Source organism: Corylus avellana, chromosome 1 (genome assembly GCF_965113065.1).
Source record: "Corylus avellana chromosome 1, dhCorAvel1.hap1.2, whole genome shotgun sequence".
In the NCBI taxonomy this organism is placed as follows: Eukaryota; Viridiplantae; Streptophyta; class Magnoliopsida; order Fagales; family Betulaceae; genus Corylus; species Corylus avellana.
In genome coordinates, this window is record NC_142490.1 from 35,573,464 (window position 1) to 35,599,357 (window position 25,894).

At 33.5% G+C, this 25,894-nt stretch overlaps 1 protein-coding gene and 1 pseudogene across 1 annotated transcript; one reads left to right on the forward strand and one right to left on the reverse strand.

The window, feature by feature from the left end:
* Positions 1–630: 630 nt before the first annotated feature.
* Positions 631–5,175, reverse strand: LOC132170606 (Glutathione S-transferase family protein). Its single transcript, XM_059581636.1, has 6 exons — positions 5,068–5,175; positions 4,104–4,328; positions 3,841–4,017; positions 3,500–3,724; positions 3,268–3,396; positions 631–1,161 (listed from the first exon to the last, which is right to left on the reverse strand). Exons 1-6 carry the CDS (start codon positions 5,140–5,142, stop codon positions 928–930), a joined length of 1,065 nt encoding a protein of 354 aa, XP_059437619.1. The 5' UTR covers positions 5,143–5,175; the 3' UTR covers positions 631–927.
* A 1,281-nt stretch (positions 5,176–6,456) lies between these two features.
* Positions 6,457–25,126, forward strand: LOC132169655 (uncharacterized; annotated as a pseudogene).
* Positions 25,127–25,894: the final 768 nt, after the last annotated feature.

Here is a 25,894-nt window from a genome sequence, read left to right on the forward strand (position 1 = left end):
CATGTTGAAACAAAATGGCTCTTGTCCAGCTACCTCTCAGAAAAAGCAATAGAAGTGCAAAAGTCAACACATTAAATACAATATGCACCCTGCCCACCTCTGCATTTGTTTCTGAACAATTCTGGGAGGAAGAAACTTCCACATTTATGTGGCTTATTCAAAACTTTTTTGGCAGACAAAAATGATAGAAGAATTCAATGCTCTTAGAAAAACTGGAATAAATATATGCAAGAAGAAACTAAAAAACCAATCTTGAACCAGTTCATTTTCTATTAGTAGCAAAGAGGGACTTATTACTAGTAAGAGCCTCTCTCTCTCTCTCTCTCTCTATCTCTCTCTTGGGAGGCCTACGCTCATAAAAACTACCTGAGACTATCCTTTGGCGAGTGGGTTTGAATAAAGGAGCACTTATGGGAAGAGAATGAAATATGGGCCCTGAATATATATATATATATATATATACACCATTCCATCCTAAATGGCATTATATAAGAGCATATATCCATACCTGGAGGACGCCTAAACACGTGCGTACATGTGCGTTTAACCCGTAATGGCTGTAAAGATGGTTAAACAAGTCTAAGCCTGCAATGAAGAAACCAAATAGTATCTGCAAAATAACAATGATACTACACAAAGTCAACTACTATTAACTGTTTTTCTGTTTTTCTCCTCTTTTCGAATTAAACTTCAGGGGAGAACATGGTGGCTATCTCCATCTTTATCATACAGGTAACTTTGAAGAATAGTACAGTCACACCACCATCAATTATAACACACATTTGTCTAGGATTATTCATACGCACCTTTTTCGAAGAATCCATTTTTCCTCAAGATGTATGAAGGATTCAGTTGTTTATCCCAAGTAAAAATCTTATAACTTCAAGATACAAACAATTTATCTAATAGTCTGCATTTATGTACAATTTATGCAGAAAACCTCTCTCTGTCATGAGGAGAAGAGTAGTCAATGTCAGGGCCAAGAGGAATGATGCCAAATGGATTAATAGAAGGATGGCTTCCATAGTAATGCCGCCTGATGTGTTCCATGTTGACTGTACTACTGATGCCAGGCATTTGAAAAACGTCTTTGGTGTAATTGAAGAGATTCGAGTACTCCCTTAGCAGTTTCTTGTTACACTTGAAGTGGACAGCATAAACCTGTCATTATATAAACTCAAATTTCTAAGATACTTGAAGAATCGGTTATAGACAAACACCAGAGTTTCAAATAAGACCAAGAAATCAAGAGAAAGCCAATACCTGAATTATCAGATCTAGATTAAAAAGATGCTGTATCTATATGTTTTTGCTAGACCAAGTATAACTAAAAAGGAACATTAACAGGGTTTTATTTTTTTATTTTTTTATTTTCCACTGACCATGTTTGACTCACTTTATCTCAAAATGACCTCAAGTTCCTGATATCATATATGTTCCCAATATGCACAAACAGAATTGTTAAAAGTTTTATCTAAAAGAACAAACAGAGTTGCTCAAACATACTTAATGTTTCTATTCAGTGGACGTGGTTATTGGCAAGAACTTATTGAATTTATCGTTTGGGCTCCCAACAAGCAACAATTGACATTCGACTCACTTTATCTCAAAATGACCTCAAATTCCTTATATCATATATGTTCCCAATATGCAGAAACAGAATTGTTTAAAAATTTTCTCTAAAAGAACAAACAGAGTTGGTCAAACATATCCAATGTTTCTATTCAGCAGACGTAGTTATTGGTAAGAACTTATTGAATCCATCGTTTGGGCTCCCAACAAGCAACAAATTGATGTTCGACTCACTTTATCTCAAAATGACCTCCAATTCCTCATATCATATATGTTCCCAATATGCACAAACAGAATTGTTTAAAATTTGTCTCTAAAAGAACAAACAGAGTTGGTCAAACATATTTAATTGTTTAAAATTTTTCTCTAAAAGAACAAACAGAGTTGGTCAAACATATTTAATGTTTCTATTCAGCAGACGTGGTTATTGGCAAGAACTTACTGAATCCATCATTTGGGCTCCCAACAAGTAACTGATTGATGTTTGACTCACTTTATCTCAAAATGACCTAAAATTCCTCATATCATATATGTTCCCAATATGCACAAATAGAATTGTTTAAAATTTTTCTCTAAAAGAACAAACAGAGTCGGTCAAACATATTTAACGTTTCTATTTAGTGGACATAGATTTTGGCAAGAACTTATTGAATCCATCGTTTGGGCTCACAACAAGCAACAGATTGAGAAAGCTGTTGTGCGTTAGACTAATTAATGGCAGAGCTTCCAGATTGAAGGTTCGGGCTATAGGGTTGATGTCCCGAAGCATGTTCAGCTGCAAGAACCTGATCTGAAGCATTAAAGCACTTATTTTTGGTCTGAAAAAACGTGATAGTTGCTAAGCCATTTTCAGCAAACCATTGCAATGAAAAAGGCTATGTAATTACACTCGAGTAATTTGGTAATTGCATACAGCTCTTTTTGTGAGGTGCCTATGGTAAACTTTAGGCTAAAGTGAACGTCTCCTTAAAATATAAAGTTCCTTAGATTTTAAAAGAGTTCCTATTTCATTCCTAAAAGCTTTAATTATGAGCAATGCAGTCCCTCCATCCAGTACAATGCCATCACATAAATTATTGATGACATGAAAAACATTGTGATGAACCATGTCATCAATTTTTGTGACAGCATTGTCAACCTGATAGTTGGAAGGAACGAACAAAATTGAAACTTTTTAAAAAAAACCTGGGGACTGAATTGGAATTTAACCTATGTTTAAGGGACAAAAGGTAAAATTTAGGCTAAATTTTTTTATTTATGCGCCTTTTAGCTGTCCAGTAGAAAAGACAAAGATTAAGCCAAAAAATAAGTTTGTTATATAAGTTCAAAGGGAGGTAAAAGCCTACAATGTCCTACAATGTCCTATGTAAAAATCTTATAATATTTGAAGTTACTTGGAGACAAACTCTTGGAACAATATAGTGGTTCCTTTGATACAAGAATGCATATTAAAGAAGGAAAAATGAAAGGCACAACTAAGGGACCCCTCTAAAATTACAAACTAAATTATTAAAGTATAAATAATTCAGAAAATCCAAGAAAAAAATGAAATGCTGTCATCAGCAGACTTCCAATGAAATAGAAATATGATGGTTCTCAATAGAAACTACTTTTTGTTCAAATTATTCAGACAACCAGAAGATTAGCTAAAATTTCTGATAGGCTTCATTTTGTTGCTTGAGAGACATAGATTACCTCATCAAATCTTATGAGGGTGACAAACAATCGAATATCTGCTTCAGACAGTGTGTTCCCACATATGTACCGTTGCTTGCCAAGTATCTCCTCACATTTGTCCAAAGCTTCATACAATTGTTTCGCAGCCTGCCGAAAGAAGGATCAATTAAGATACTTAAAAACTAGCATAGTCATTCAGAGAATTCCTTTCGAGAATGTAGATTGACAATGGCATGAAAAAATTGCACACCTCTTCATAAGGCTCTTGCTTCCTTGCAAACCCACATTTATAGACACCATTGTTTATCCCAACGTATACCCATTCATTAGTCTCATTAATTTGGGCTTGCAAGTGAGAAGGATAAAGGTCCAAGGCTGCATTCTCTGCTATATCATTGAACTCAGTATTAAACATGCGGATTATCTCTGAACTCTCATTATTAACAATTGTCTGGAGTTTCTTATCCCATAGTACCTATCATAGAGCAAAAACCTATAGTCTTAGAGATTCAAACATCTATTACCAGCAAAAACAAGAAAAGATAGCAGAGGAGAGAAGAAAAGAGGAACACTTCATGTGGGGTAACATACAGGAACAGTGTACTTTCCAGTGTAATTTGTACTAGCAAGCTCATAAAGTTCTCTAATACTTTTTGCTCCATTGAAAACGTCAGGTTCAGCTCCTGGTTCCTCTGTCTCCGAAGCAGGGAAAACCCACCCCATATGCTCATCAGTTTCCTTTGTTCTTTCCCACATGGGTTTTACTGACTGAGCATAATAAACAAATAGAAAAGATTGATTTGGTGTTAAAACTTGGGTTCAACCTCAGGAAACTTATGATGAAATTCACTGACCGTGAAAGAAATGGCTTTGTCAAGTCCTTTGATCTTCAAGTATGCAAGGCACCTGGAAGCCCATGGGCATGCATATGATATGTACAGATGATACCTTCCAACTTCTGCTGGAAACTGGGATTTTGGATCTCGTGAAATAATATTACGGAATGTTGAAGCAGTTCTCATGAAAGCACCAGAATCTGACATCTCCTCTACTGCAGATCGAGCCATTTGAACAGAGTGCTGAAAAATGCATAATTCAAGAAACTATCATTAATTCCAACATTTTACAAATTAAAAAACTATAGAAGCATATAGCTTGTCACCTTATCGTTGAAGTAGCATAACAAATCAGCAACTTTTATATGATGTGATGGGATATAAGTGCCGTATGAAAAAATAAGCTCAATACATACAAAATTACAAGCTCATGCAATAGTATCCTAATTTTAATCCATTTGCCATCTCTGTCACTATTTTATTAATTTCAAGAGTAAAATCTCATATAAAAGTGAAAAAGACATCCTTTACACATCAAGAGTACTAAGTAGCCAACTGATGGGGATATATTAAGTAAAATCTAACCCACAAACAAACAAAAAAAACCCCTCTTTTCCATGAAAAACAATAAATAGAAATAATTGTACTTGCCAGATTGCCAGAGATCCTGGGGGCAAAAGTCAATAAATATAAAACGATTGAGATACATGGGCCTTAAATCATATTCATGTCAAAGTTACCCACAAGTAATTTTCCACTGGAACAAACGGATCAGACCAAAATCTACCCTTTATCAACTTCCTTCCATGACTACGAGATTTTGAATCCAGCAGACAGAAAACAACCCATAAAATAAAAAGTCAACAGAATCATTCGGAGATACATAATTAATAAAAACTGTCATCACAGTTCTGAAAAAGGGAACCCAATTTAAAGAACTTCATGAAAACAATTCCTTTTTCTTATGAGCAGTTAGTGTTACCTTGGAAGAGAATTGCTGGATGAGCTGCTTGTGTAGAGCAAATGCTGAGAGGGGTTTGTGGAAAGGAGAGATCATGTGATCAAGGAAAGTGGGCTTCTTTTAGCCTTTTCCTTTCTTGTCAGCTAGTGACGCGCGGGAGGCAAATATAAAAATGTAAGGGAAAGGCCACGTAACCCCTCAAACTACTATTCAATTGACAATGTCCCTTTAAATTTTTAATTGTGATAATGTCTTATCCAAACTATCAAAAATTATCAAAATTTTCCCTAATGACAAAATTACCCTTAGTAAAATATAAACAAAAATACTAAAACTTCTAGAAAAAACCTAAAACTAACAAAAAAAAAAAAAAAAAATCCAAACTTGGCCAATTTTTTCTTTTTTAAAATCAATTTTATAAGATAAAAATTAAAAAAATAAAATAAAATTGAAAATTTTCGTTATTTTATTTTTTTTTTATAATTTTATTTAAATAAAAATTTACGTTTAAAAAAATAAAATTTTCGCTTAATAAAATGAAATTTTTTGTTTTTTAAAACTAAATAAAAAAAAATAGTTTTTTTTTTTTAAAAAAATTCCGTTTTAAAAAAATAAAATAAAATTTTTGTTTAAAAAATAGTTTTTTTTTTAAATTAAAATTTTTTGTTTTTTAATTTTTTTTTTTTTAATTTATAGGGATATTTTTGTCTTATTGAGAAATTTATAGGGGCATTTTTGTCTTATTGCTGGCCTTGGGGGGGACATTGACAATGTTTTGGTAGTTTGGAGGACGATGGTCCTTTTACTGGTTTTGATGGTTGATAGACCATCTGTTGCAGAATTTATGCTTACTCTATGGAGCAAGTCTCATTTATATTAATCGCTTTTATTATATATGGTGATGTGTGTAAACTTAATAGATATTACTATGTTAATTTAGGTGCCGTCTGTGGCATATATTTGGTACACCTAGTGTGTACATATGTTGTAATGAAAACCATGTTTCTATTTTATTTAATAATATATCACCTCGAGGTATTTCAGTCACCTCAACTGTGTTGTGTAAGTTATTCCTAGGTCATAGAAAAAGAAAAAAATATACATACTCCGCTGTAAGATTGTATTTTCTAAAGTTGCAGCATCACGACTTCGATATTTGCTAGTTCAAATATCGGGGCGTTACATTATGGTATCAGAGCGGTTTGCTCTATGGGAAAGTTAGTATCACACTAGAACTAGGGTATACAACACAAGAGCTTCATTAAATAAAATACTCATAACCTTTTATAAAAAACTTTTGTTTGAGAATAAAGTATTAGCGATAGAAGCACAACTATGTTATTTACATGTTTGAGTGATTTTGTTGTTTGCTTTAATATAGATAAGTCGTAAATTAATTTGTACAGAATTATGGTACGAAGACGTGATCTCCCTGTCGTTGAGGAAGGCGAAGCACCTCATAATGAAAACAATGAAATACCACCTCCACCTTCGCCTCCAGCATTCCATGATGGTGTACACCCAACATTAGTCCAATTTATAGGAGATATTACTAGGCAATGCACGGAAGCAATTTCACGGATGTCTCAACCTGCTACACCAGTCGAACGTATCGGTTGCTCGATGCGTGACTTTACTGATTAGCAGTTTCGTACTTTCAATGGAACTCAAGGACATACAGTAGCTGAAGCTTGGATTTCAGATATCCAACTGCTGCACGACACACTCAAGTGTACAAATGAGGAAAAGTTGACATACACCGTATTAAGGCTAACTGGTGAAGCCCTTAAGTGGTGGAAGTCCCAGGTAGAGCTGATAGGACCTGGTGTTGTTATCACGTGGGAAAGGTTTGTTGAGGAATTCAACATGCAATATTTCCCAAGGTCACAAAAGCAGTTAAGAGCTATTGAATTTCAGAACTTGGTGCAAGGTACTATGTCAGTGGAACAATATTCAATTAAATTTACTGAGTTAGCCAGGTTTGGTATTAATCTTATTCCTAACGAAGTATCAAAGACAGAACGTTTTGAAAATGGTCTTAACTCACGTATCAAGGAAAGAGTGGTCTGCCATGAGATTAAGAACTATGCTCGATTAGTAAACGTAGCATCCCTTGCTGAGAGGGCAATTCGTGAGACATCTGCAGCTTACGAACATAGGAAACGGTCAATGCCTCAGGCATCCTATCCGTCTAAACGATTTATCGTAGGGACTGGCTCCAAACCAGTGGATCACCATAATTTTTCTCCTCCAGTAGGAAGTCAGAAGGTTGCTTGTCCCAAATGTGGAAGAATGCATTTTGGAGATTGCAGGAGCGAAAGTACCGGCTGTTTTCGATGTGGTCAAAAGGGGCATTTTAAGAAGGATTGTCCGAGGAATACTACGGGGGAAGCTGGAGCACAAAGGAATGACTTCCAACAAAGAAGGCCTGCTCAAGCGAGAGTATATATGTTGATCCCCGTAGATGACGATGAGAATGATGAAGCGAACAATGATATAGTGACAGGTACCATTTCTCTATTTGGTACTCTTGCGTGTACTCTCTTTGATTCTAGAGCTACACATTCATTCATTTCTGCATTATACACTAAGATTTGTCATATAAGTACACGACCATTTGGGCAAGATTGGTCGGTACAAACACCAGGACGAGAAAGGATAAATCAATTACTATCATCATTGAGGGATGAGCATAAGCATAGTCATGTAGAATTAAAATAAGTATATGATTGTTTTTATCTTTGAAGAATTATAGCAGTTGTACCTAAGTAAAGAATTAATCATGGTACCATATAAGGATTGATATCTAGCAATATTTTAAGGAAAATGATAATCATATTAGTGGTACATGATCATGAATACTAAGAGATAGAGATGCTGAAAAAATATTGTTGTCTTATAGCCACTTTGACAAGGCTAAAAATAAAATAAAATAAAATAAAATCGAGGGAACATGGTGAGCTCGAGAAGAAGACTACGACATTTTAAGGTATGAACTAGCAATCGAATAGATGTTTGAAATTGATGTTGTTAGGACTTGATAAGAAAAAAAATAGTGAATGCGATCTAAAAAGGGAAATAATAATGCTATGAAGTATTAGGTGATTGAGAAAATGCTATGAAGTATTAGGTGGATGATTATAGAATTACCTACAATTAATGATATGATAAAATTGCACATAGCACAAATTGCGAGATTGATGAATACTCAAGTATAGGATTAGAATTGGTCTGTCCAAAATAAAGTGCAGGGTAAGTGGATTCATCAAGGAAAGTACTAAGTGGATCCAATATTTACCTGTTGTCGAGTTTGCTTATAACAAAAGTTTCAAGGGTACTATTGGTATGGCACCATACGAAGTACTCTATGGATGCAAATGCACGTCGCCACTTTATTGGGCTGAAGTTGGTGAAAGGCAATTGGTGGGACCGAAGATAAATCCAAGACACCAAGGACAAGGTCGTACTAAATCGAAAAAGGATGCTAACAACTCAAAGCCATCAAAAGAGTTATGCTGACAAGGGACGTCACCTAGTGAATTTTGAAGTTGGCGATCAAGTATTCCTTAAAGTATCACCAATGAAAGGCGTGATGCGTTTTGGTAAAAAGGGAAAGTTAAGTCCAAGGTATGTTGGCCCCTTCTTAATAACCGAAATTGTAGGTCCGGTAGCATACAAAGTTGAGTTACCACCTGAGCTAGCAGAGGTACATGACGTGTTCCATGTATCGACATTAAGAAGATATGTACATGATCCCTTGCACGCTATTGAATTCGAACCACTTCAGATTCAAGCAAATTTAAGGTATGAGGAACTACCGGTACAAATTCTGGATTCAAAGGAACAGAAACTCAGAACGAAAACCATTGCTCTAGTTAAGGTTCTTTGGCGTAATCACGACGTATAAGAAGTTTCTTGGGAACTAGAACGAGAAATGCAAGACAAATATCCACATTTATTCTAACCGGATATATCACTTGGTAAGTGCATATATATATATATATATATATATATATATATTATTACGTGGTAAATGGTATTTTATGATTGCTTATATGGGTATTGTTCAAAACTACAAAAGTTGAGGGATACCTTTGGGATAAGAAGTGATATTATTAAAATGCTTTGGTCGATGTTTTGAGATGGTAGATAAATCATGGTACTGTATAAAAGTGTAGTATCTAAGTGAAAACATTGAAACTTAAGACGTAGTACGTCGGAGCTATAGAGTATATGAATAGAAAATTTGAGGAACATTATTTTCTTACACCCTTTTTCTTAGAATATTACTGTACGATAAAAGCTTAGGGATTAAGTGTAAAATAAGACTAAGGATTAGACGTTAAGATAAAAATCTGAGTCACTCATATTGAGGTTATGTGATAATTTGAATGCCTTAATTTCGGGGATGAAATTCCAATAAGGTGGGTAGAATGTAACGACCTAGATTTTAAAACTCTTATTTAAATAATATTAAATAGATTAGAAATATAATCGATAAATTAGAACAATGATATGTGGATTAATGATATTAAATAACTAGGGAAAAATATAAAAAAGCCCCACAAACTACCAGCCGTTTTCGATTTAGCCCCCTAATGTTTCAAAAGTGATAAAGTAGCCCCCCAAACTACCAAATTATTGCATTTTGGCCACTCCGTTAGTCAAAACCGTCAATTTGGACGGAAATTGCAAAACGACGTCGTTTGTTACGGGTAAGTTACTACAATGCCCTTTTGAGAAAAATATAAAAAAGCCCCCCAAACTACCAGCCGTTTTCATTTTAGCCCCCTAATGTTCAGAAAGTGATAAAGTAGCCCCTAGCTACCAAACAGTTGCAATTTGGCTACTCCGTTAGTCATTACTGTCAAATATGATGGAAAATTCAAAACTACGTCGTTTTGACAATGGTAAGTTACTAAAATGCCCTTTTAGAAAAAAAAAATCATATTAAAACAAGCACGCTAAATGGCGCCGTTTTGCTTGAAATTAGGGTTTCCTTACACTTACCAAAACGGCGCCGTTTTGATAAGTGTTAGGAATAAAAAGAAAAAACCTTAGATACCACGCAGAAAAAACCCCCAACCCCAGTTTATCTCTCTCCCCCAAACCGCCGACCACCACATCGTTCTATCTCCGGCAACCTTCTCCCTCAAGTGAAAAAAACGCAACGCCCCTCTCTCTCTTTCTCTCAAAACGACTTCCCCTGCCACCACCATCCATCACCGCCGGCCACACCATCCACTAGCTACGAAGCGCCACCGAAAAATTCTTACCCATTGTAGAAATCAAACAAAAAAATCACGTTCGTTGATAAACAACACCGATCCGACAGTTATACCATGAAATACAATAAAAAGATTGAGTTATGGGTAAGATTTACAGGCTGTCGGAGATAGACGACGTGGTGGCCGGCGGTTTTGGGGAGAAAGATAAACTGGGGTTGGGGGTTTTTTCGTGGGTCACCTGCGTGGGGTCTAGGGTTTTTTCTTTTAATTCCTAACACTTACCAAAGTGGCATCATTTTGGTAAGTGTAAGGAAACCCTAATTTCAAGCAAAATGGCGCCGTTTTGCTTGCTTGTTTTAATATGATATTTTTTTTTCCAAAAATGGCATTTTGGTAACTTACCATTGCCAAAACGATGTAGTTTTAAATTTTTCATCATATTTGACGGTAATGAATAACGGAGTGGCCAAATTGCAATTGTTTGGTAGTTTGGGGGCTACTTTATCACTTTATGAATATTAGGGGGCTAAAATGAAAACGGCTGGTAGTTTGGGGGGCTTTTTTATATTTTTCCCAAAAGGGCATTGTAGTAACTTACCTGTAACAAACGACGTCGTTTTGCAGTTTCCGTCCAAACTGACGGTTTTGACTAACAGAGTGGCCAAAATGCAATAGTTTGGTAGTTTAGGGGGCTACTTTATCACTTTTGGAACATTAGGGGGCTAAATCGAAAACGGCTGGTAGTTTGGGGGGCTTTTTTATATTTTTCCCAAATAACTATTTAATGTTAAAGGTATATTACATTGAGTTTTGACCTCTTATGTATATTACTTCAATTCTAAAAATTTAGCTTCACTAATATGTTTATGGGCATAATCAAACCCAATCTAGTGAATAAATTATTTATATTGGTGTTTAGCGACGTCATAAATTAATTTGAAGCTTTTCAGTTTTTTAGCCTAAAAAGCAGTGTCTTAATTTTCATACTGTCTAAATGAGATTAAAACTGCTAAAGAAAGATACCAAGGCTAGCCACCTTTGTTGAAAGCTTAAAGTCTTCTAGTAATGATGATTATAGTAAATATCATGATTATAATGATTTAATAAGGCAAGTGGCCAAGTGGGAATGCAAATAGTTAAAGCCTAAGTTAAATTGGAAACTTTGTATAGGCCAAAAATAGACTCAAACGAACTCGGATGAAGTCGAACCAAAAATATAAAATGTTTGTCTCGGAGTCCTCTATCTACTCTCAAAATTTCATGTCAATCGGAGTACGTTTGGACATTGAAAAATGGATCGGGATACACTGCCCTCATTTTGGACGAAAATACTATTTGGTATAAAGCATGAAATATGGACTAGGTTCATTCTTTTGGTTAAATCCATCTCAACCCTTAGATCAAAGGTTTAAAAATAAATCATAACCATTCATTCTCTTATAAATAGAGCCTAAGCTATAGTCACTTTCACTTTCACTTAAGTTTTTACAATCTTAAAACAAGTAAAATTGTTTGCTCCTCCTTTCATTTTATTTCTTAGTTCTAGTCAAATACCATATAGCCTAGATCTTTCTTGTAGTGTTCAAGCGTTTTTCTAAACTAGCTACCTAGAGAAGATTTGGTGGAGTTTTACTTCTAAAGGATTATTGGGTAAGTGTTTCTTGTATAAATATCATGATTTATTGCTTTTATTACTTGTCCTCATTTAATTGTTTAAAGACCCAATAAGCGTATAATGTAAAATAAAGTAATGGATACAAGTGAATTAATAATAAAGAGTTAGTGGACAAAATCAATTAAGGACTTATAATATTATCTATATATTATTTACTTTACAGTATTTACATTCAGTCATTTCTTTTATGTCATTTAAATTTTTGTTCATATTTCTGGCGGTAAGGACCATTTGATCTCATCCCTGAAATATGCATTATTTACATTCAGTTATTTCTTTTATGTCATTTAAATTTCTGTTCATATTTCTGGCGGTAAGGACTATTTGATCTCATCCCCGAAATATGCATTATTTACATTCAGTTATTTCTTTTATGTCATTTAAATTTTAATTCATATTTTTGGCGGTCATCCCCAAAATATGAATTCAGTATTTACATTCAGTCATTTCTTTTATTGTCATTTAAATTTTGATTCATACTTTGGTAGGTACGGACCATTGGTCTCATCTCCAAAATATGAGTCACGTTTTATATATATTATTTATAATACTTGTTTGTATTTAGTGATACTGGCCATAGATTAATATAATAAAATGAGTAAGTAAAGATGAAGTGACGGATAATAAATAAATATAAAAAGATGAGGGTCTTTAAACAATGATATTATTGGATAATGAACTAAGTATTGTTTGTATGTATGTATTATATGCAGAAGTGGAGCAGAATACTACACTAAGGAGAGTAAGTATGGGTATACTTACTGAGTACTAGCTTTGTTTTATTGTTATAGGAATTCTTATTTTGTCTTATTGATATAATTTTGCAATACAACTACTGCATAATGTGTCTAATAAAATGGGCTAATAAGATAGCCACCTTAAGAACAAGCTGGGTGGATTGCCGCGAGGAACTGTCGGTATCTCAGTGGATGGGGGTATATAACTGTCCAACATGCCTAATATATAACTAAGCTGGGGTGGTGTAGTTGCCAGCACCAAACAGGTAAACCTCTAAAGTGTGAGGGACATAACGGATATAAGCGGGCTGAGAGCTCATGAGAAGAAGTCTGAAGAAAGATTATCATAAAACACAAACTAATCTGTCATTACGCTGCATTCACAACTCATTCATTATTATATATTTTAGTCTTTAATCTTATTTGTTCAAACTAGTCTTTTTAGTATTTATATCTAGGAAAATAGATTACTCACTTGTTTGCCTATGTAAATATGATAACGTCATCTTTACATAGATCTTGATGCAGGGATAGAAAGTGAGGACGATGGTCATTTTACTGGTTTTGATGGTTGATAGACCATCTGCTGCAGGATTTATGCTTACTCTATGGAGCAAGTCTCATTTATGTTAATCGTTTTTATTATGTATGGTGATGTGTGTAAACTTAATAGATATTACTATGTTAATTTAGGTGCCGTCTGTGGCATATATTTGGTACACCTAGTGTGTACATATGTTGTAATGAAAACCATGTTTCTATTTTATTTAATAATATATCACCTCGAGGTATTTCAGTCAGCTCAACTGTATTGTGTAAGTTATTCCTAAGTCATAGAAAAAGAAAAAAATATACATACTCCGCTGTAAGATTGTATTTTCTAAAGTTGCAGCGTCACGACTTCGATATTTGCTAGTTCAAATATCGGGGCGTTACAGCTAGTCTCTTACAAACTATGCATTTCGAGGATGCTTAAACCTCCAAGGTTCACGATGAACATTCTACAAATTCTTTAATACCTTTACAATTCTCTCAGGAGTCTTATATAGACTCAACTATAACTACTTGGGCCAACTTCTAGGCCTAACTAACAACTAACCTAATAATAGAAATGGTCTATAATATCTAACTACTTTAACCCATTAGAGATTAAAAGTCAAATTTCTATTCAACAACTCAATCATTATCGAGTATTCAACGGATGTTACACTGAATTCACCAATAGGGTCGTCAAATGCTGCAAAAACTATTGAATAGAAATAAGAGACATTCGAAATATTTGGAAACATTTATTTAGTTGAGTATGGTCTTTAGCATAAATGGGTAGATGGTTAAGGTCAAAAAAAAAAAAAAATTTGTGACAATAATTTTATGAACTCAAAGAAGAAAATAATAGAATAAAAATAACACAATCACATATGACACTAAGATTTAATGTCACAGAAGAGACAAAATGATAAATGTTCCTTGACTGATAAGCCTCTTTGGAATCAATGTATGATTGTCTGTCATCGATGGTATCAAAAAAAGGGTACAACTCATCATAGTCTTGAACTACTTCTTATTGGATAGTTTGTTGTTGGGAGAAGACCAACTGAGACTGAATTGCCATTGAATTGTTATTGTTATTGGCATAATTAGGCTGTTGAACCCAAAAAGAGTTTGCAACGTTAATGTCCATGGCATCCATGTAACTAGAGGTGTAGACACCTATGCTACCATTCGAGTAGGATTGCTGTTGGGGCACAGGCAAAGCTACTGCAGGCACAACATTGGAATGCCGTAGAGTAGTATGATTGAAAAGTGAAAGCCCATTGCTAGATGCCTAATTCCAACTACGACATCACATCATCCAGCATAGACGAAATCTGATGGTGCAGGCGGTACATCTCAAGCTGCGCCTGAAGATGAGGTAATCTAACAAGCATTCAAAATAGAGGTAAGTATTCACCTAAATCGAACCCGACTAATATCAATATGATATTTGGTTTGAACTTCTCATCAATGGAGAGCAACAACTTCTCCCAGACAACCAAAAATTCAGCATCTCCATATTGCATACCCTTAAAAGGAACCTCAAAATGAACATTTACGTTATATCCCTCACCATCTCTCTCACTGATCCAGTTTCTGGACAGATATTTTTTTCATACCTGAAAAAATGAAGTCAACTAACATCATTTCCATACCTCCAAAAATAATAATAATAATAATAATGAAAAGTCTATTTAAAACAAAATTTTTAAAAACTGCTGAAAGAGATATAGTAGAACAAAGGTTGATGTTGGTTCCTGATTAAACTCAAATGAGGCTAGTTGTGGGTTCAAGTCCTACCAGAGGTGTTGTAAGTATTAGAGCTTAAAATTTAGGGAAGAGAAATGAGAACAAGAAAGAGAGACTAAGGGAATTAAGGTGGTTCAGCTTATGGACTATGTCCACACATCAAAGCATTTTTTCATGACTACATTTTTCCTTGATATCTTTAATTGTATACAATACTCTATTTATAGAGAAATAATATGAATGTTACATGTCTCTTTTGCTTATACATTAACAACCATAATTGTAACTCTTGTCATTTGAGATCTTATAACTCTTGTCTCTTGAGCTCTTGTAACTCTGTCTCTTGAGATCTTGTAACTATTGTCTTTTGAGCTCTTGTAACTTTTGTCTTAATAGTTTGGATATGATTTGACTTGAAGAAGTCCCTCAATGTATTGTTAACACTGTCAATTTAGAGCGTTTAGCTCTTGTTTTGTAGAGTTTCGGCTCTGTTTATTCTTTAATGAATGAAAGTAGAATGTTTTTTCAAAAAAAAATTCTTGTCTTAATAGTAAGTTACAAAAAAATAAAAATAAAAAATTACATTTTTATTATAACTCACACCTGTCTTAGTTGCACATATCATATTATAACCTTGTTAATTTTATATAAACATGTAGTTTTGTTTTAATAGAGATTAGAAACTAACAAGAACCAGTAAATAACCCTCTATGTTTCCCTTATCTATATCAGAAAGAAAGAAAAAGAAAAAAAAAAAAAAAAAAAAAAAAAAAAAGGTAAATACATTAGCTAGTGAAATCTAGTAAGATATAGAAGAAAAAAAAAAAAAAAAAAAAAAACAAAAAACAAACTGTGTAAGCTAGCTAAACAATAAGATTATGATTATAGAAAAAAAAAAAAAAAATTGTATTCACATACCCATGAACCAAGAAATATAAAACCCTCCTATCATTCAAAAATATTTTCTGAGTTCCACATGATGGTAGTCCCAGTCAACGATCCTTGTTTATTTCCTACAATGAAATAGATAGTTTAAGAGCAGGTTTTCACCAAAATAAATGACATCTACATATAAAAGATTTTCATATATATATATACACCTTAAACTTCTTAAGGATAAATTTCATAGCAATGACAACATTGTTATATAAGCAAAACCCTATTGCGTTGTTAGATTCAGCATGATGTCCAGGGGATCTCACAATTACAAATATTGAATCTAACTCCCCTGGGCAACCCTCCAGCAAACCTATATGACAATAAATGCAATTAGACTTTATTATTATTCTTTACTTATTAAAAAAAAGTACACATACTCTCCCTTAAACTATTACCACATTGTCAATATCTCTCCCAAACTACCATTTGTGTCAATTTTCTCATAAACTATTAACAAAATGTCAAGAGTCCTCCTAAAGACAAAATAACCCTCCATAAAATTAAAAAACACTTTAAATTACTTACCTCCACCAATGATCCAGCGGCGCATGCAGCAACATCGGAGGAACCTTCATTCATCTAAGCATGAGTGTCCTTCCAAACAGAATTGTTGTCTTCATTTATGAGCTTCGATTCCCTTATCTGGGTTGCATACTCCTTTAAGTGTACATATTCAACTAAATGATCTTTTATCATAACGAACGGACATCGCTTACATCTGAGCCCAAAAATTAATATACTTATTCACAAAATAGTAATATAAACAATTAGAAGATTTTTTTTTTTTTTGAAAGAACCTGTCCAACAAGCCTTCTTTTTCCAATCTTTCCTAGATCCCTTTGATCCTCTTTGGAGTCTTGCGACAATGCGGATTATGTTTCAACATGCACTCATCATATACTACACCTACCTTTTTTTTTTTTTTTTTTTTTTTTTTTTTTATAATTTTTATAATTTTTTAATTTTTAGTTTTTAATCCAATTTCAACCCCCCAAAAAAAAAACCCAACAATTGTCAGTAACAAACATTAATAACTTTAAACAACAATTTTATGGTACTATAAATAGGAACCAAAAAATTTAGATCAGCAGGTATGAATACGGAAATCATTCGCAGAAATCAAAGATATTTACTAACAATAAAAGCAGCTAATAAGCTACCCACTTCCTTTTCAATTGTATAATTACAATTGAAGATCACACACAAAAACAACATAATACAATAGAAACGTACCGCCACCGCTGTGAGTGCGACTATCTTCACCGCCTCGACTCATGCTTGCAATTAATTTTTCCTTTCCCTAACATTCCCAAGAAAACAAGTTCCAATAAATATTTCATCAAAAGAGGAAGCACAAGATGAATGTGTCATTTTTTTTATTGGAGGCTATAAAACATGTATTTTGCATCACATCCTGACTTAAGTTATATTATTACATGGAAAATTTTATGCTAGAATATATTATGATGTATGATTTTATTTTTATTAATTTGATATTTATATTGTTTTGTATTCTATCAAACGCTCTATAAATAGGGACTCTCTGTGTTGTAAATTTATTCATTGAATAAAAGCAAATGTAGCCCTTAGCGTTTTATCATGTTGATGGAGGTCATAGACCGAACTACGTAAAATCTTTTGTCTATTTTATTTTATTTCCCCTATTATCTTATTTTTCCATTTGATTATTCATTTCTTCATGGTATCAGAGCCAAAAGTCCTGGGATCGAATCTTAACTCCATCAATTACCCCAATTTTGTTGTGAGTGCACTTATGAGTGTTGTGTCCCACATTGGAAAAATATAAAAGAAAAGAGTAGTTAATATACTTAAGTGGACCTTAGCCCATTAGCTTAAGCTTTTGGGCTAAAGTTGTTTTCAATTATGTATATTAATGTACTAACTCTATAACTGTTTTATCTCCCAACAAATGGTATCAGAGCCATGCTTACCTTTCTGGGACGGGTGTCTGGATGCGTTGGGTTTAGAGTTGCGTCCGCCTTCTGCAACTCTTTAAGTGAGGGAGAGTTGGGTCAATGAGAGAACTTGTGAGTGTTGTGTCCCACGTTGAGAAAATATAAAAGAAAAGAGTAATTAATATACTTAAGTGGACCTTAGCCCATTAGCTTAGGCTTTTGGGCTAGAGTTGTATTCAATTATGTATATTAATGTACTCTGGGTAAAAACTCCATAACCGCTTTATCTCCCAACAAATTTTAATTAAATATTCCACGTGTTGCGCCTCACTTATTAAAATGCACTTTGAGCCTACGTGACGTGAGGGGCAGTTTTAAAGGGTTGATTAAATAATTAGATTTACCTCTTCCTATCAGCTTAAGATTTTAGGATAACTGAATTTTGAAAATGCTCACATGTCCTTCACATTAGATTCACATAGATTCAAAATTTGAGAGTAGTTTGAGGTGAAAAATGTAAAAGTGTCTAATTTGACATGAGGTGGTAGTATAAGAGACCTTAATGTTACTTTTTAAAGTTTTGAGGTATAAATGTGAAAAAAAAAAAAAAAAATTAATAATTTAGAGGGATAAAATTTATTTTTCCCTTAAAACTTTGTTCTTTAATGTTATGTTACATCGTACTACATGTATCAGTGTAACAATAAATAACCAAAATGCTGTACTAAATGTCGGATTTGGAAAATGCTTGCTTTCCTAGGGGACGACTATATATATATATATATATATATATATATATATATATATATGGTCATCAATAACACTTTGATATGGGAATGTAACAAAAGAAAGTGATAACTCATGATGCTTCTCACGACATCTCGTGTTCTTCTCAAGACAACATGGCCGATCGAAGTCCATGATTTCTGGTTCGTTGTTTTATGCTGCCACATGCATGAAAGGGGCTTGCCTTCCAATTTGAATGAAATTTACATCTACAATTGCGACAAACTCTTTGCAAGCCGGATGGGGTGGGGTTTACAAAAACTCATGTTTCTTAGAAGATTCAAAATATGTGGCAAATCTAAAGATGTGGAGTCCTTTCCAGAGGTGGGTGTGCTGCCTACCAGTCTTACGTATCTTTGCATCGAAGGCTTTCCAAATTTGAATTATTTGGACAAGAAGGGGCTTCAACACCTCACTGTTCTTGAAGAATTGAATATCTGGGACTGTCATCAAGCTCGAGTGCATGCCAGAAGATGAGATACCTACTTCCCTTTCTACTTTAAGGATCTGCGAATGTCCTTTGTTAAAGGAAGAGTGGCAAACGAAAAAAGGAATAGAATGGCGCAAGATTGCTCACATCCTCAACAAATATATTGATTACAAACGGATTGAATGAACCAAGAGTCCAGCAAATGTCTCCGGCAAGAGTCAAGTAATTTCCTTTTTAGCAAGCTAATATTTATCAATATACTTTATCATTTTTTTTTTCTTAGCTAGCTACTACTACCTCTGATGAAACACAATCCTTTGTCCTCTTGTTTATTCTTCCTTTAATTTCGTTTAATAATTTCGTTTTTTTATTTAAAGTCATTTGTCCATTAAAAAAAAAAGAAAAGAAAGTAAAAGCCCAAAAGAGTTCAAATCAATTGGGTTCTAAGGAGGGTAAAAATGCGGTTACAGTTATTGGTTATTGGTTAAAACCATTAAAACCGCTAACTGCTTATGCAGTTAGTAAAATTCGCTAACCGCTAACTGCCTATACAGTTAATAACCCTAATAACGGCTAATAGCTTTTTAAAGAAAAAAATGATTAATTATTTATTATTTATTAAAAAGGCCAACTACAGTGACTAATTATTTATTATTTATTCAATTTTTTTTTATTCGCCAATTGTTTTTCTTGTATTTAAATTTTTTTTTTTACAATTATTTTATTATTTTATTTGTTAAAAGAACGGGGGTATTATAGGAATTTAAAAAAATAAGTGGCCTTTTAAATACAATTCGGTAGTTTGGAGGGCTACTTTAGTACCTTTTGAACATTAGGGGGCTATATTGCAAACGGCTGGTAGTTTGGGGGCTTTTTTAATATTTTTCCCAATTTAAAATCTTAAAAATAAATAGAGGTTTCAGGGGTAGCCGAGCCACCCCTTTTGCCATTTCGGGGTGGTCAAACCACCACCAACAAGCCCGTCAAAGGGGTTGGCCGAACCACCCCCTACAATCTCCTCACTTTTTTTGGTTTTTTGTAGTTTTTTTTTCTTTCTTCTTTTTATCAAATTTTTAAGGGTAATTTTGTCGTATTGAAATATATTAAGGTTATTTTTGTCTTTTTTGTAGGCATTGGAAAGATATTGACAATTTGTGATAATTTGGGAGGAGGGGACTCAATCAATAGTTTGTTGGGAACATTAATAATAAAGAGGTAGTTTGAGAAGGATATGTGTATTTTTGCCTATCGTTAATGTAGTGATCGAACCTTAGTGGTTGATGTATCAAATTCTTTGGTGTTTCTCTTGGGTTATATTTTTGGCATGTGTTATTTTTCATTTTCTTTTTCACTTGATAATTAGAACAATTCAGTTTCCATCTAGTCTGTCAAAGATGGGTGACGTTTCTAGTTATTTTAAGAATATTGCAAAATCATGTGGTAAATTCTCTCTTGAGTATGCTATTTCTACGTGGAAAATGATATAATTTTTTTTTTTTTTTTTTTTTACCTCAATATTTGGTTTTTGTTAATGAATTTTCTGTGTTTGTTGCAGAGAAATAAGCCAAACCTATGGCTATTAAAAATTCTCAAACACAAAGTGGAGCAGCATATGGTGCTGAATAATCCAATTTTTGCTTGGTTTATACCCCTTGGTCACATTATCAGGTGTTTTATTAATTTGTGCATCTATTTTCTATGTAATTATATGTATTGGTTTCAACTACTGATTAAATTGCCAACTTTCTAGCATTTCTCTGAGGATTAATTCTTCAGTGTGTGTTTTCTTCAATTGATGTTCACTTCTGAGGAAACAGAACCATCACACATGCAGCCAACTTTTTATCAGCCATCAAATACATTCCTTTCATGCTAGATGTCTTGTTAGGTCCTTTGTCTAGAAGGGTTCATCTTGCACTACTGACGGTGCATTTGACATTACGATTTTATAAACAAAAATTACGATTTTAAACTAAATCGTAGAAAATGAATTATTTAAAATTGTATTTTTTTTAAATTGCAATTGAGCTTGGGAGGCGATATTCTCACACGGGCTTGTTGGTAGAAAGAGTCACAGACCAATGAATAGACCATTCTGACAAGAGAATTGGATTGTGCTGATAATGATGGCCGTAGTGCAAATTTCTCGCCAAACCAGGTACCAAAGAAAGTAATTGACACGCTACAGAAATGATAGACCGAGAGAGTCGGGGTCCGTTTAGGATTGCGATTTCAATAAGTACGATTTTAAAAATTATGTTTTTTAAATCACTACTTTTTAAAATCGTAAAGGCGTTTAGTAAAACATGTTAAAAAATATTTTTTTTATCAAATATTTGTCATGAGAAATCATGATTTTAGTTTAAATTCGCATTTTTTCAAATAAGCATCCCCTAGCCTACTTAAAGAAATCTCATATTTTTTTCCTATTTTGAATTAAGTGCTTTTTAAATTGTAATGCCAAATACCTTACATTTTGCGATATCTTTTAAAAACGCAGATTATTCTTGCGAAATCGGAATCTCAAACACCCTGAGAGGGAGAAATACAGTTAGGAGAGAGAGGCTAATTAATAAATCTTGGGCTTTCATTTGGACCCCAGACCCGAAAGCCCACTAATATTGAATGTTGGCCTTCAGTGGGTCGGGCCAGTTGGCCCATGGACATTTGTTTGAATAGTCCTAATCAAATGTGTTTATACGATTGAACAGACATCAACTGGCGGCATTAATTGCATTATATATATATATATATATTAACCTTTCTTTTTCTTTCTTTCTTTCTTTTTTTTTTTTAAAAAGAAACCTTTCTTTTACTAATAAGTAATTAAATTGGGGTATATTTTTGTTTGAGAATTTATTATTTATATATAATGCAGGAAATTTCTATTGAACGTCAAAGACCAAGAATTTGGTGGTGTCAAGCTGCATGCCCGCCACGTAAATGCATTAATAACATATTCCTTAAATTAAGGAATTTGGTAATTCAAATCATCTAAATTCCTTAATTTAGAAAAATACAAGATTTTCTATTATACATTTATTTTTATAAAAGCAATAGAATTTACATTTTTTTCTTTCTCAATCCTAAAAGGTTATTATAAATATCTCTAAATTAACATTAATCAATTTTTCAGGGGGTGGGTAATGTGTTGCAAATAGAGTATGATGGTATCACTAATTTACTTGAGGATCATGATAAAAGAGAAAATAGGGGGTATATATATAAATTTGATCACTTAATTAAATATTCTTGCTTTTAGATTTTCCCATCTTATATATTATTCTTTCTTCTATCTAGTTATTGGGATGTAGCTTGGAATCAGCCAGATCAAGGTCCTAAGGGTTCCATTGAGAGGTAAATCAATTATCTAATACTAATATTTTACATTGATCATTTATTACACCTACTTCACATTATAAGCTGATATATTGCATTTTAAGTAGTTGACATATAAAGCTACTTAGAACACGTTACATTAATTACTCGCATGAATTTGTAGGAGCTACATTAAAAATATGCATTTTTCCTAAGCTATATGAATTATTTGCAGAATCACAGGAACAAAATTTAGGATTATAACCAAGAACAAGGACCAAGTAGAACTTTCATTTACTCGGACATGGAATGGTTCATCCAGTAGAAAAGGCAGTGCTCCCTTAAACGTAGACAAAAGGTACGTGTACAATTAAGTGTTTTCATTTCACCAATTTTGGAACTAATTAACAAGTGGTTATTCTAATATGTAATTATAATATGGAATTATATATATATATATATGAGCGCCTTAAAGGATGGCCCAATGTGGATTTGGGTTATATTAGGATTGCTTACAAGCTCAAAAAAGGACAAGTGAGTAAATAAAATATGTTCATTTCATTTTATGCAAAATAAATTGAATATTAAAAAGCGAATAAGTATAATCATTGTATTTGAAAATGAATGGTCAGGTTTCACTACATGGCACTATCAGACGATAAGTAGAGGACCATGCTAACGCAAAAGGACCGAGAAAAGAGTCACGCCCTCTCCTACCCAGAGGCAGTTCTTTTGACGAATGCAACCAATCCTAGAGATAGAGGAGAGGTGGACGGCAAGTACCAGTACTCGTCAGATGTGAAAGACACCAAAGTTCATGGGTGGATATCCCTTGACCCACCCGTTGGATTCTAGATCATAACACCCTCTAAAGAGTTTCGTTCAGGTGGGCCCACCAAGCAAGAACTCACCTCTCATGTTGGCCCCACTGCCCTTTGTGTAAGTTCACCTATCCATACGCCTAATAAGTGCTAATTCAATGACTTATTTTCACTACCACATCGTCAACTTATATGATAGTCATGTAATAATCTACTACATATGATTACTCTTTAAACAAATACTCTTTGAGATGATAAATGGAGATGACGAATGGTGAGATAATGTTTAAAAGGAAAACGCTTGATTACAAATTTTAGTATAATTTCTAAACAAATTCTCATAGTATTTTATATGAGTGTCATGTGACGTACCATAATATGAATAAAAAAAAAAATTAAGTACTAAAATTTAATATATACATTTAATTGTTGAATAGCTGATATGGTAAATAACTAAATATTACGTAGATTGTCACATCAATTTATAAGAGACTTAATGTTAAATATTGTAATACTTCTAACAACATTCAAAATTAAGCATAAACTCGATTCGTAGTCAAAACAGTTTGGTTATTCATATTTAGGTGTTTATGAGCGCATACTATTCGGGAATTGATCTTGAGATGAAATTCAAAGATGGAGAGCCGTGGAAAAAGGTCTTTGGACCTATATTCGTCTATATGAACTTAGTTTCTCATCAAAATGATTACCAAAAGCTTTGGGTAGACGCTAAGGAGAAGGTATGTTTAAATTGAGGAATTATGTTCTATGAATCTCAACTAAATTTTGAAATAACTCACAATTGGATTTTATTTAAATGTTGCTTGAGGTTGACAGCTGGCCATATAATTTCACTAAGTCAAGAGATTTCCCTTCTGTTGATCAACGTGGAACTGTTGCGGGTCAACTGCTAGTTAGTGACCAGTATGTCCCTTCTCTACTTGTACATAAATTTTTTTTTAGAAGGGTTAAGTTTGGATTCAATTCTAACAAATTAGCTATAAATTCAATTAAATCTAGATTCTTTGGGATTGAAACACTTCTTCAAAATAAAGGGGCCACGTGTCTTGTAACAAAACACATGAAACATGTGTTCCAATACCAATAATTTCAATTCCAGCTAGAATTAAACATGAGCTGAATCCTTTTTATACATAAGATAATTTTAATTATCTTGCTTTATTAGGTATATCAGTAAGAGCTTAATTTTGGGGCAATCTACTTATGTTGGTTTGGTAGCTCCTAGAGAGGTAGGGTCATGGCAAAAAGAAAGCAAGGTATTTTTCTCCTGTATAAACCTTGGATACATGACACCACTCACAAGAACCTGTGTATCGATTGAGTGAGGACTTGAACAATCGATCTTGTGATATTAACCAAAACGAGTTGACCATTAAGCTAACCCTAGTGGGCATGCCCTTCTTTATTTTCTTTATCATAATTCTTGGTTCTAATAATGCATTATAGGAATATAAATAATGGGACATGTGAATCAATAACATGGCAGATTAGATTTGAACTTGTTAATGTGATCAAGAACGGAAATTATACATTCCAAGTGGCCTTAGCATCAGCCCATTATGCGATAGTACATGTACAAAACACATGTCAGAGCAAGTTATCTCATTTACTGAGTCCATCAAATGAGATAACTTTTTTTTTTTTTTGGCTAATATTTTGCTTATGATTTGATGATTGGATTGTAGGGCTCGATTCAACGATGCACATGCCAGACCTACTCACTTTTCAACAAGATATATTGGAAGGGACGACGTCATTGCGAGGCATGGAATCCATGGGTTGTATTGGCTTTACAGCATTGATGTAAAAGGCAATCCACTCCATGAAGGAAACAACACAATCTATCTTAGACATACAAAAAGCGAAAACTATTTTCAAGGAGTCATGAACGACTATCTTCGTCTAGAATGGCCTTCAGAAACCTGATCATTAATTTACAAGATTCTAGATCTTGTTTCCCTACTTGGGAACATATAGTCACATATGGTTATTACGTACAATTGTATGTAACTATAAGAACAAATTTATTTGCTGTGTTTTAAGGTTAATTAAGCATCTACCTTGATCTCTTAGTTCAAAAATGAAATGAAATTTTTGTGGTTATACTAGTATTCCACCTTACTTCATATGTCCCCCTCCATCTTTTACACCTTTTAAATACTTAATTTTTTTTACCATTTGTAACGAAATCATAAGAAACCGTGTGATGCGATACAAGACAATTTTACTGGGTCATGTAATTTTATTTGAGTTCTATTAGATAGCAGTATTTAATTTTTAGGGTAAATATATTATACGTCTCTGAGTCAACGCGCCAAAATAAGTTTTTTTTATTTTTTATTTTTTTTGAAAATTTACTCACTGGGTCAATCGAAATACCAAGAAAATCTCTACGGTCAAAATTTTTTAACTGCTATTAGATTGGTTGAAATGCACCGTTTTGTTACGTCAACATATTAATTTTTTATTAATTTAATTTAAAAATTAAATCTAAAATAAAAATAAAAATAAATTTTCTAGAGAGAGGCCATATCTGGATTTGGGGTCTCTGGAGAAAATTTTCACAGAGAGAGCGTCAACGGTGGGTGACAGTGGCCCGTGGGTGGGGGGAGAGGAAAAATGGAGATGGAGAGAGAGATTTTGGGATTTCAATTTTGGGAATTTCTCTCTCCCTTAATAGCTCTCTACTATTAC